Source organism: Grammomys surdaster, unplaced genomic scaffold (assembly GCF_004785775.1).
Source record: "Grammomys surdaster isolate TR1022 unplaced genomic scaffold, NIH_TR_1.0 125984, whole genome shotgun sequence".
NCBI classification, from domain to species: Eukaryota; Metazoa; Chordata; class Mammalia; order Rodentia; family Muridae; genus Grammomys; species Grammomys surdaster.
Genome location: NW_021620800.1, coordinates 3,406,732 through 3,419,583, shown reverse-complemented (window position 1 = coordinate 3,419,583; position 12,852 = coordinate 3,406,732). Strand labels below are relative to the sequence as shown.

Genomic DNA, 12,852 nt, shown 5'->3' with positions numbered 1-12,852 from the left:
AGAGCAGATGGGGGTGGGGAGAGTGTGTCTGTGTATGCGTTAGTGGGGAAGGTGTCTCGGGTTCTTGATTTTCTTGCCCAGCCCCTGCCTGGACCTGAATGAGCAGTGTGAGCAGAGAATGCCAACCCATCCAGACCCACCCACCCCCACCCCCACCCCCCGCTGTGTGCCTGGGATGCTCTGACCCATCCAGGCTGGTCTTGAACTGATTTCCCCTTCCTCAGTCTCCCCAGTGCTAGAGTTACAAGCATGTGCCACGATAACTGGATCTCTCTGCTTTTCACATTGCACTAGGGGAAAAAAAATCTATATTCTGGGGCCCAGCTTAGAGCTACCTGGGGGAAGGGCATACTGGGCTGTGGTTCCATTTGAGTCTGTCTGGAAGAGGTAGACAGACTCTCCTAGGCAGGCCCCGGGGATGCTTGTGGCCCTTGTGCGACACACCTGTTCTCACACCTCTTCTCTCCACAGCGTGGTGTCAACACAGACAGCGGCAGTGTCTGCAGAGAGGCCTCCTTCGAGGGCATTAGCAAGTGAGTCTGCCCTTCACCCACTCCTCCCTTCACCAGCTGATCTTTCCCAGGCTGGCCACACGAGACGTGAATTACGGGAGGATGCTGAGGATAGGTTGGATCAACTGTTTGAAGGAACTCCGTAGTGAAATAATTTGTGAAAAACCACTTCCTCTTTTACTTTAAGGAAGACACCCTTCCTTGTTGGGCTCACTCTCGGAAGAGCCCAGGGGCCCTGGCCACTGTGTGGCAAGAGTAGCTGTTTCCTTTGTTTGCTTTTTGGTGTTTTGAACATTGGCTGATTCATTATGTGTGTATGTGGGGGTGAGCGTACATGTCACGGTGTGTGTAGAGGAGGACAACCTTTGGGGGCTGGTTCTGTTCTCTCCTTCCACTGTGTAGATCCTGGGAATTGAACTGATGTTGGCAGGCTTGGTGGCAGAGCAAGTTTATATTGTTCATGTGACCAGCTTTGTCTTTCATTTTCTATTTATTTAGCCCAGGCTGTCCCTAGGAATGGCCTTTGCATTGGCTAGTTTCTCTGAGATCAGTCTTTTTTTTTTTTTTTTAAATCAACCCCAACACCCCACCCCCAACCCATAGTCCTGCCCCGGCCCAGTTCTCCGGAACTCCCTGTCTCCATTGGCCTAGTCTTTTACCCACTACTTACTTAAAGTCTGGGTTGAGCCCCATAATTCCTACTCAGGAAACAGGTCCATCTGGGCAGGAGGGTAATAGGTCTGTCTCCTTGTCACCCATGCCCCCAGAGAGCACTGCCTGCCAGCTGTGGCCAGGCCAGGCTGTGTCCTGGGAGGTCTGGGCTGGAGTGATTGGGTCTGAGCCAGCAAACAGCCCTCAACCTTGCCCCTGAGCCGCAGTGACCTCCCAACCACAGGTTCTCTGTAGGCACTTTGTCCTCCGTTGTCTTTTGTAGACCAAGGTGGTACCTGAAGAGGCTTTTTATAATTATGTATGAGTCTGAGCCCCAGGAGGGAGGGAATCTGTGTGTTTGCGCAGGATGGAAGGGTGATTAGAACGGATTATGAGTTCATGAATATGCATCGTTTCTCCGGTGACAGGGGGAGGGGAGAGACAGGTGTCTAGTTTGGTTCTTTCGTGGCACAAACTGCTGCATCCTCTTGGGACTTTGCCCTAAGCAGCCTGATGGTGGCCAGCCCAGCTTGCTGAAATGCTGCCTGCTAAGTCTGTCTTCCTCTCCCAGCTCCCCAGCACTGCCAGATGCCTGTGTCCCAACACCCTCTTCACCTTTCTCAACCCATACCGTCTGCAGCGTCTATGTGGGCTTCAGCCATGTGGAAGTGTGTGCCTTGGAGGGTACCTCACTGACCAGCTCTGTGACTTTGTCACCACAGCTAACGCAGCACTGCTTGGGTGGTGGGGACCAAAGGAGACAGTCTGGCCAGAGCCTGCACAGTATCTGGCTGCCTGCTACAGATCCTGCTCCAATCTGCTACCCCATGAGCCTTGGTCTCCCCGTCTGTGCTGTAGCCAAGTGGACCCGGTTTGGTCAGTGGCCAGATGTGTGCATGGCTGTAAGCTGCAGCTTCTGGTCTCTGCCACAGAGGATGCTGAGTCTCTCCTAGAATGGGATCCTGCAGGTTATGTGACTGGTGAGGTCCTGGGGTAAAGCTGCTGAGGTCATCTCTGCTACACTGGGAAGGTTTACTGAGAAACACCATCATGGTCACTGGGAACCAGAAGTAGAGGCCTCATCCTGCCTCAGTGAGAGGACTCTGGGCTGAGAACTCCAATTGTGCTCTCCTTAGAACAGATCTCAGCCTCTGCTCCCGGCTCCTTCCCTGAGTCTTTTCAGTTTTTCTTTAGACCCCAGTGAGCTTGTATGCTGCAGCTCTCCACACAGTTGACATCTTGGGACTTGTCTGACTGGTTTTGTTTTTGAGACAAGGTCTTGCTCTATAGCCTAGGCAGGCCTGAAACTCACAAGTCTCCCGTTGCAGGTGTACACCCACATGGCCAGTGTGGAGCCCTTTTCCGAGACCCAGGGACTGTCTTTTCCACAGTTTGTCTCACTCGTGGGATGTATATATATGGTGGGGACTTCTATGGTGGTCCCCAGGCCCATGGCAGCCAAGTTGGGCTGGGGCCAGCTCTCCATGCTGGGTGTGGGCCGGCTTTGTTTCTGTACCCATGTGACAGCTAGAGTCAGACTCCTGATCTCTGCTTTGGATCATCTGACATGTATGTGTATGTGGGACCCATATTCCATTCCCTCTGGTCCAAGGTTGGTTTGTCCCTTACTCTCCTCTAGGCCTCACCTCTCACACTCTGTCCTCCTTTGTGTAATTTCCCGGTGTTCCTATGCTAGGACAAGAGCCTTCATCAGCTGTCCTACCCTGTGTTCCGTGAGCGCTAACTTGGGGTCCTGGCCATTGGTTCAAGTGCCTGTAGTTCCTCCCTGTTAAAAGCCATGTCTGTGTTCTTGGGCTCTGGGCTGCAAGTACCTCAGGACTCCATGCCAAGCTGGGGAGAAACCTTGTCCTCAAGGGCCACCGTAACATAGTACTGCACTTACCTGCCTGCTGAGAGTCTCCAGCTGGCTGCTGGATAATAATAGCCTTTTTCCTAAGCAAGATGAGTCTTTCTGTTGTCCTAGTTTCCAGTGTGTAACTGGTCTGTCCCCAGTCACCTCTCACTGCCCAGATGAAGCGCCACATTCCTGAGATTTTTGCTTTTGACCCCTTTAAATGTCTCTGAAATGCCTCCATCTTGGATAGCTGTTCTACATAGACTGAAACGTAGATTTGGCCCTCTCTGTCTGTCTTTAGGGCCTCCCAGGCTACCTTTCCCCTTGACCTGCATGAAGGAAGGGCTGGCAGTGGCCTCAGTAGTCTGCCCATTCCAGACCCTCTGAGCTGTGGTCCAGCCAAGAAGTTGGTTTGTGACTTTCACTTCAGAATGCAGCTTCATGGCATAACCTATCTGGCATACTGTCCCATATGTGTGGCACCTTAGCCTTAGACCAGAGCCAAGCCTCCTGAGGCCACAGTAGGGTGTGTACCAGGTCAGAGAGTGGTGGGGACAGAGGAGCAGAAGGAAGAGGGAGGTGGAGGTGAGGGAGGTGGTAGACATGTCAGAGGTCAGAGAGATCTTGCCGGAGCTGCAGGCCACTGGGCTTCCAAGAGGCTATGGCTTCTGATAACTTTGTGATGTTTGTGTTGAGTGAGGGATCTGGCCCAGCTCATGGAGCCATGTTAGGCCCTGTTGCATCGGACATAAGTTCCACAGAACATTTAGAAGAAGGCCTCTCCGTAGTCTCTGGTAGGCATGTGGTGGATGGGAGCAGGGGTCAGGTTCTCATTGCCGGGCTCTGCTGTGGGTGCAAGGGCTACTCTGTAGGCTGGAGCTGGGAGAAGTAGAGATAGGGCAGACAGGCCTGCAGTGAAGAGGACTTGAGGCTTGTCCTGTGGACTCCAGGTATCCAGGACCCCTCAAAAACTTGTCTCTAGCAGCCCACGACCAAGCCAGATACCATGCATCTTGGTTAGTGCCCGAGGAAGTACATGCTAGGGCAGAGTTTCCTGAAATAGGGAAGCTGATCGTGAAGGCTCTATGGAATGGGCGAGTGGCCTAAGCTAAGAGCCACCTATCTCTCAGAGTCTAGAGAGGTAGTGGGGACATTTCCCTGGTACAAGGCCATCACCCTTCCAGACATGCAGAACCTGTGCGCATGAATTCTGGGTGGAGACAGCCAATTACAGAGTTCGCCGTTTCACGCCGTCATCTGAGAGAGAAATATGGTCCTTATTTCACATCAGCTGGCTATTGAGAACAAGCATATTTCTTATCTTTTGGCATTTAGTTAAATTGCCTTGCATATTTGAAGACAATTGGTTACAAATTAATTCCATTTAAATAAGCAGTTAAATATGAAATGCTGAATTTGGGACTTGCTAATGCAAGGATATTAATATTCAACGATGTGAATTTTGAATCCTAGGAAGTTAGAGGGACATTATTAAAACTTGACAATTTATAGCAAAATGCCAATTTGTGGTTTGGGGAGCATGACTTTTGGGTAACGGTTAACTTGCATATCAAGTTAATATTTAGGATTGAGTTTCAAATTATGGCCCATGGAAATGTCTATGAAGGGAGAACCTTCCCTAACACCCTGTTAGGAAATGTGTGTGTGTGTGTGTGTGTGTGTGTGTGTCTGTGTCTTGGGGGGGGTGCCTCCTTTAATGGATTAGAAACTCCAGGCCCGGGGTGTACTGTGAGAGAGGCCTGGCTCAGAGGCTAGGCCCACCCTTTCACCCTTCCATTCTCCACCGTCCACTCCTAGGGTATCCTCTCATCCCCACAGACATGGTAGGGTTTTGTTGTTTTGGCATAATGAACATATTCTGTCAATGAACGTGCTACTAGTACCTAGGCTACAATGTGGAATAACGGAATGCCATCACTTAGCGTTAAACCCATCCACACAGTCCTTTGGACTCTTCTGTGTGTCTGAGTGTATTTCTGTCTGGAATTCTGTGTGTCTCTGTGTATATCTTGGTTTATGTGTATCATGTGTGTCTGTGTGTCCATGTTTATGTGGTTGTGGGCCTTTCTACGTGTGTGTGTGTGTGTGTGTGTGTGCTGGCTGTCTGGATGTGTGTACACGTCTGGATGACCCTGTGCCTCGTAAGCGCATGTGCTATAAATGTCTTTCGGTGTCTGGGCAAGTAGAATAACCCTTCCTCTGTAGTTTTGATTTTTACCATCTCACTCACAGGCAACCTCAATCTGAAAGCATTACATGGGAAATTCTAGAAATATGTAATTCATAAGGAACCCAAGTCGGTCCTTAGAGCATTCAAGGTAGAACACCCTTTGAAGGCTCCTGTCCCAGCACAGGAGTCCCTGGAAACTATACAGCGAGGTGACAGAGTGAGAGGGGAGGCCCAGGCAGAGGAGGCTCAAGGGGACAGACATGGGAGAGGATGGGAATGTGAGACACAGGCCAGGCACACATCCCACCACTGAGCTCTGCTCTCAGTCTTCACTCTCACCCTGCAGTTTTGAGATAGGGTCTTACTCTGTAGTCCAGGCTTGTCCTCTTACTCCCTGCATGGCTGAGGTTGCATGCATTACCGTGCTTGGCCAGTTCATGACTTCACGCTGTTCTGCAAAGTATGATCCCATCTTGTATCATTTACTCAAGTCACGAATTATCTGTGGTACATATGACACTTACCCATTAATTTCTCAATAGCTGTCTCTTATCAAATCAGCCACGTGGTATCCCAGGACTTGTGTTCAGATAGCTTTTCTTTTACTTAATTTTTTCAAAGCACAAGTCTAATGATGCAATTTTATTGCAGCGTGTTGTAATTGCTCTGTTTTATTATTACTTTTTACTAGCTTCCTACTGTGCCTAATTTATAAATTAAATTTTACCATAGCTATTCATGCTTGGGGAGAGAACCATGGAATACCCAATGGTCAGTACTATGTTCTCAGGCACCCACTGGGGGTCTAGGAATGGGTCCTTCCTATGACATAGGTGGCATCTCTGTCCGTTTGTGTGTCTCTGATGTCTCTTATGTTCACGTCTGTATGCCATCTGTCTAGTCTGCTGTCTTTGTATGTGTGTATGTACCTGCAGCTGTGTCTGTAATGCTGTCATATTAACCCTTCTCGCCTTGCCGCTTCTGCACATACGTGTGTGTGAAGTGTACTGTGTGAAATGAGATGCAGCCAGCTGTTGAGTCGCTATGCAAGTTCTTTCTCCAAGGTCATAGTGACATTTGGCAAGATGGGAGAGTCCTGCTTTCTGTGAACTGCTGCTCTGGTCTTTGCTCTGAGCCACATCGGCTGCCGGTAATCTCTTTGATACGCCATGGGTAGGACTTTGATTCTTTTGTCCTTAGATTTGTTTATTTTCATTTTATGTCTGTGAATGTTTATTTACATGCGTGTTTGTGTACTATGTGCAAGAAGTGGCTAGAGAGAGCCCTGGATCCCAAGCACAAATGAGTGTGGGTTTATAGGTGCTGAGAACTGAACCCAGGTCCTCCGTAAGAGCAGCAAGTGACTTATCCACTGAGCCATCGCTCCAGCCCCATTTTGACTCAAAAGTATTTAAGTTGATTTAGAACCAAGAAGCTTTGTTTTGTGTGTCCTTCAGAATCTCCAAAGCTTCAGAGACAAATCCTCTAAGAAAGCTGGTACCTTTTTATAAAAGTATCTTTCATTTGCCTGATTTAATTTTCTTCTTCAAGGCTTACTGCCTCCATCTGGTGAGCTAGGCTTAGTCCTGGAATCTTCTAGACTCTACAATCTAATCTAGGCCTAGAATGTTTTCAGCCTCTGAGACTTACCACTGCTGAATAAGCTTACCTTTTCTAGCTCTTTCTGAACTCTGGCTTCTCTCTCTGAGTGAATTGCTCTGTTTGGCCTCAAACTAACTCTAGCAACCTGTTCAAATCTTATTCTCTGTCTTGTTCTGTCTTCACCTATGTGTAGCTTGTTCTCTCCTCAACCTGTCTCTGTAAAACTTTCCCAGTAAAACTGACCGAATAGAGCTGAGTGGCAGTCAGAGATCTGCATGCCCGTCTCCTGAGTGCTGGGATTAAAGGTGTGTATGTCCACGCCTGGACCTAAGCTTCTTTTTGCCTGAAACTTGCTCTATACCAGGCTGGCTTTGAACTCAGAGATCTGTTTGCCTCTGTCTCCTGGGATTAAAGGCATGTCTGCATTCCAGCCACATCACATAGACCTAGAAGGTCTTTGGATGTGATCTCTTGCCAGAACAGCCATGTTCTGAATTAAAATTCCTCTACACCTTTTCCTGAGTATCCTGCTCCTTGATTAAAGCAAGTGGCCCTATAACCGTGGGATTGGATCAGTTCAAACTCCATGGAGAGTCTGAGTTGTGTGATGTCAGGAACTCATAGCTCTGCCTGAACCTCCGTGGGGAGATCAGAGAAGGGCTTACCCAAGGCTTCTGCTGCTTCTTGTAAGCAGGGTCGTTGGTATGCTCGCTGAGTTGTATAACCATCCATCATTATCAGTTTGGGAACATTTCCATCACCCAAAAGAAGGTAGTGCTGTTTCTCCAGGCCCTCACCGCAGAGTTCCTAACCACCTCTGGCTCTCTGTTCACCTGATGCTTGATGTCAAAGGGAGTCATCCCATTTCTGGGCTTTTGCAACTGACACCTCTCTCTCTCTCTCTCTCTCTCTCTCTCTCTCTCTCTCTCTCTCTCTCTCTCTCTCTGTTGTGCAGGATTGGAAGTAATGCTTATATATATGTGTGTGTGTTTGCATGTGTATGGGCACATGTGTGTGCATGTATATTTACATGTATGTGTGTATGCATGCACATTCACGTGTGTATGTGTACATGTGACTGTTGGTAACTTTTAAGGAGTTACAAGCAAAAGCTCCATTTCTGTTGTCTTCATATTTGCCTATATGGTCATCTTTACTAGTGCTCCCCCCAGAACTGTTTTTATTCATACTGGTGTGTATGTCTGTGTGAGGGTATACACGTGTGTTCGGTGTCTGCAGAAGCCAGAAGAGGGCATTAGATCCCCTGGAACTGGAATTACAGGAAGTTGTGAGCTCCCCAAAACAGGTGCTGGGAATTAAACTCCTTCCTTCTGGAAGAGCAATACACACTCTTAACCCCTAGACGTGTCTCTAGCACCAAGCACTGCCTTTAAAAAAAAAAAAACTCACTTTTTTACATTTAATAGTGTGTGTGTGTGTGTGTGTGTGTGTGTGTGTGCATGTGTCTCATTCATGGTGTACCTGTTGAGGTTTGAGGACAACTTGCAAGAATTGGTTCTCTTCCACCATGTGTGTCCTGGGAATCAAGCTTGCGAGGGTCTCAAGTAATCACTCTTACAGCAAGTGCCTTACCCCTGAGCCATCCCGCTGGCCCATCAGTGCCTGTTTCTTCATGTAGGCTCACATCACTGTAGAGTCTGTTCAGTCTGAAGGAATCCTTGTGGAGTGAGTTTGCCAGCAATGACTCCCTGAGTCCCTCGTGTATTGTTTGTCTGCGGTGTTTTAATTTTCCTTCATGTTCTTAGCAATGCAAGGAGACTGTCTGTTTTGGAAGGATTTTGCCATAATCATAGTGAACACGTTCCAAGCAGCTGTGTGTTCTTTTTCTGCTTCCCCATCTTTGTAGGAATTGATGCCTGCTTCCTTGTGACTTTTCTCTAGGACAACCATATCCTTCTGGCCTCAGAGAACTCACCTCTTCCATGTCCTCACCCTGATACCAGTGTACAAAAGTCCCCTTCTTGTGGTCCATGCAGGCCCAGGCCTCAACAACAGCAGCCCTGTTGCTCAGAATACTCGTGGCACATACCATGCTGTACCTTGGCCAGACTCCTAGGTACCACACTGGGAGACAAGTAGTTGATAACAACCTTGAGGCCCGTGGGATAGATACCAGTCCACAAATTGGCTGTCCTTGGTCTTGATGGCAGTGATGGTGGCATTCATATCTTTGTGTAGCACATTTCTACATTACAGGAGGCCACAGGACACACACTTGGCTCTGCTGGGGATCACACTTTACCATCTGATTGGGAAGCTTGAAGCAGGTTAACTCTACCACCAACAGTTCTCTTAGAAGGCCTTCTCTGCAGAGACTGGACCATAGGTGGCCAAAGGGAAGGAGATACAAGGGTAGGCCAACAGTTGGTCTAGAACTCTGTCAGATTCATGCATGAGGTCCTTTTGAAGAGCAGAATAGCTGTGTTAGAGGAGACAGTTTGAGGGAAAAGGCAGCTGAGACTGGTTTAGGTTGGGTATTTGAGGTCATCTATGACCTCATTGTCCTCCATGAAGGCACAGTCTGAGTGCTCCAGGGTGGTCTGGGTGAGCCACAGCTGTGACCATTTGAGGCACTGCAGAGATTGAGAACTCCAGATTAGACATCTTGCCACAGTCAGCAGAGAGCTGCTCCATCAGCAGTGATACTGAGCCAGAGCCCTCTCCAGAGCTGTGCAAGCCCAAGAAGCCCCGAGTCCAACCTGGCCAGGTGGTCTTCTCGGCAGTGACGGAATGACCACCGACATAGTTGTTAGTGGCATCCTTTGGGTAGCATATGCAGCATGAGCTGGCAACATGGATCGTTTCAGATCTCACCAGTTACTGTGGGCTCCAGATCCACAGAGACTGGCTGTGACTCGAGTTTTCTGGCAGCAGTTTCCATCAGGCTAAATCCTTGTCTGACAGTCAGACTCACAGCAGGCCTTACCCACAGGACATACAAACTGAGATGCATTCACACCTGATGAACCCTGCTGACGCCTCTCATATCGTCGGGGGTCATAGGTCACAGTGGGACCCTCTTCCTTCACTTTTGAAGCATATCTTTGCTGGAATTTTTGGTTCTCAATTTTTTTTTTGTTTCTTTCAGTCCTTTGTATATTATCTCATTTAATGGCGTAGTTGGTTGGCATAGTTTCTGATGCAGAATTGGCCGCTGATGAGAACATACCAAAAGCATGCCCCGTGTGGGTGCTGAATTGAGTTTCTCACGATGCTTGCAAGACGTAGAAGCCCCTTCACTGATAGATGTGCTGTATCTCAGTCAGCCTTTTGTAAGGTTAGAAACTGGAAGTTGAACCACTAAATTCACTCATTGTGAGTTCAGGACCACTGACGTGCGCACTGTTGTTTGGCTGTGGCATGTCTTTAGATTTGTGCTGCTTAAAGACTATCGGGAGCTTTAAGCGGCTGGAGAAATGACCCGGTGGTAAGATCACTGGCTGCTTTTCCAGAGGATCTAGGTGCAGTTCCAAGCATCCACACGGTAGCTCACAGCTCTCTGTAACTTCAGTCCCAGGGGATCCAGCACGGTCTTCTGGCCTCTGCAGACCACCAGGCATGCATATGGGGCAAAGATACATGCAGGTGAAATACCCATGCACATAAGATGAATTTGTATTTTAAAAAGGATGTGTATAGTTGTGTTTTTCATCAAATTAGTGAAAATTTTCACTCTCTTCCTCCAAATATTTTTCTTTCTCCTCCATTTCTGGTATTCCCCGGTTGTGTGTTAATGAACTTGATAAAGAGTCTGCCTCGTGGGGAAGAAGGAGTGTTTTATAGTCGGAGTGCTTGCTCTCCAACTGACCAGGCTTAGAGGTGGCAGCCCAGGCCTCTAGGCCTGAACAAGGTAGCAGCAGCTTTCTCTGGGCCAGGAAGTCAGGCATTTCAAAGGTCGGGGACTCTGTTGGTCATGGCGTGTTCGTGTTGAATGAGATACGTCTAGCTGGGAAATAATAGGCATGCGTCTAACGCCATTGGTGTGTCTTCTCTTTACAGGTTCAACGTCAACAACACGATTCTTCACCCAGAGATCGTGGAATGGTGAGTGCATGACTTGCGACTGCCTCAGCTCACTGTGCTCGGCTCATGGAGAAGGGAGGCAGTTCCTTCCACAGTCCATGCTCTGCGTGCCTGTGACTCTTCCCTAGGCAGCTCTTAATGCAGCACAGTTGGTTCGTCAGGTGGCTCTGGGGAGAAACTCCTCAGCTTGGGAGTGGCTTCCGTGTGCCATCACTTTTCTTCCCAGGCCTCGGGGCTGCTCTTTGATGGCGGCAGAACAGTTTTTCTTTGTTGAGTGGCTTCATTTACCGTGAAGGTAGGAGAGAGCCTCAGCAGAGCCTGTGCCGGCTCAGCACTCCATAGAGGGAGGCAGGCAGAAGACTTCTCACTTCTGAGCCTGAGTCTGGGCTGACACTTTCCAGCCTACTTGGGAGGGCTAACTTATGAGCTGTAAACCATGGGACTCCTGTGTCCTAAACACAGCAGAGGGGAGGGAGTCGCAAGAGGAGGTGGGGTCAGGGATCAAGGGCTAAGGACCCCCTGTTCAAGGACACCGGGGCGGGGGGGCGGGGGGGGCCCGGGGGGGGCCTTGGGTGGCTCTGCAAAGTCAGGGAAGTGGACTCTGAGTGGCCTGAAGGACATTGTTGCTTGTCAGGTTTTTCAGCTTTTTCCCAAGAGGAAAAAAAAAAAAAAGGCGGCCCAGGAAACTTTTGAAGGACTCAGGAGAGTGCAAAGTTTGTATTTCCAGAAGCCATTTTAACCTCTCAGTGGAGACTCAGCTAGAGGCAGGGGTGGGAACCAATGCCGCTCCAAGAGCCTGGTGACCATGGAGACGGCAGGGTGACAGCCAAGGGGCCATGGAGACTGACAGAACTGAGAGCAACAGATCTGAGATTTATCCATGTGTTGTCAGAGGCAGGTGCCCATGGGAGACAGGTAGAGATCCAAGAGCTGCTGACAGGTGTCGGTAGTGACCGTGGCCTGGTGCCAGTCACAGCCACACATTCTGGGGATGGAGATTGCGTCCTTCAGGCTCATGGCACCTTGTCTTATTTGTGTCAAGGAACCAACGTCTGTCTCTGCAGCTCACTCAGCAGGACAAGTCCCGAGAACTGGGAATTGGCCTGAGTCCACCATTTCCTGCAGTGTGACTTTCCCCTGGGGTCATTACAGTTGGGCATGTGTTGGAGACCACAGCTGGCTTGTGAGCTCCAGCATCTCCCTGAGGGATGAACCATTAGTTCATCACTTTACAGCAAGCTCACTGTAATTCCAGTGACATTTGCAAGGCTCCAAGGTGGAGTCTGCGTTTATAAGAATACCTCTCAGCTTTATTAAAGCGAGCAGCAAAAAGGACTTATTTGGCATTTGATGGTAGTAGAACAATTTCAGAAATGTCACATTGTCCTTGCCGCCTCAGGGGTGTGTTTTAATAGCACAGGGCCCAGTCTCTGCAGTGATACAGTTGATCTTGGCAGATCCATCATAGCCATGATGATTACCCTCCTTGCTGGAACCCAAGGAGGGGCTCTGGGTGCAACAGCGGCGGGTCCTTCATCTCCCAAAGCAGGTGGACTTTCTGCGATATTAAATTACCATTTGGTGTTACATTTTTGAGAGTTCCTGGTTTTGCTTACTTGTTTGGTGGTGGTGTGGCGGAATGGTGGTGGCAATGGCAGTTGGCCTCAAATCTGGGCTGCTCCTACTTTTTCATCCCAAATGCTGGGTTTGTAGGTACATCCCACCACCCTCAACTGTCCCCAGGTCTCGAATGCCCTGGCTGCCTGTTCTCCCCCTCTCAGCCCTATGGAGAGTATCTACACAGAGGAGACTGTCCCCTCAGGCATAGACTAGCCCCAGTCTCTGTCTCTTTCAAGACCTCTGAACTTCTCTGTCTCTGTCACTTCAGTGAGACAGCTGTGGTCAGACCCAACGTTCGGTGAGAATGGAAGGATTTGCTACCCCCTACCCGACTCCACCCCCTACCCTGACTCCACCCCTACCCGACTCCACCCCCT

The 12,852-nt window shown here is 49.2% G+C and overlaps 1 protein-coding gene across 1 annotated transcript in view; it reads left to right on the top strand.

Moving 5' to 3' along the window:
• Pepd (peptidase D) overlaps nt 1-12,852 on the top strand; it is a 136,033-nt gene that overhangs the window by 31,948 nt on the left and 91,233 nt on the right. Inside the window, exons 6-7 of the mRNA XM_028754198.1 lie at nt 472-533; nt 10,832-10,876. Coding sequence (XP_028610031.1) covers nt 472-533; nt 10,832-10,876 — 107 coding nt within the window. The remainder of the gene's footprint in view (nt 1-471; nt 534-10,831; nt 10,877-12,852) is intronic.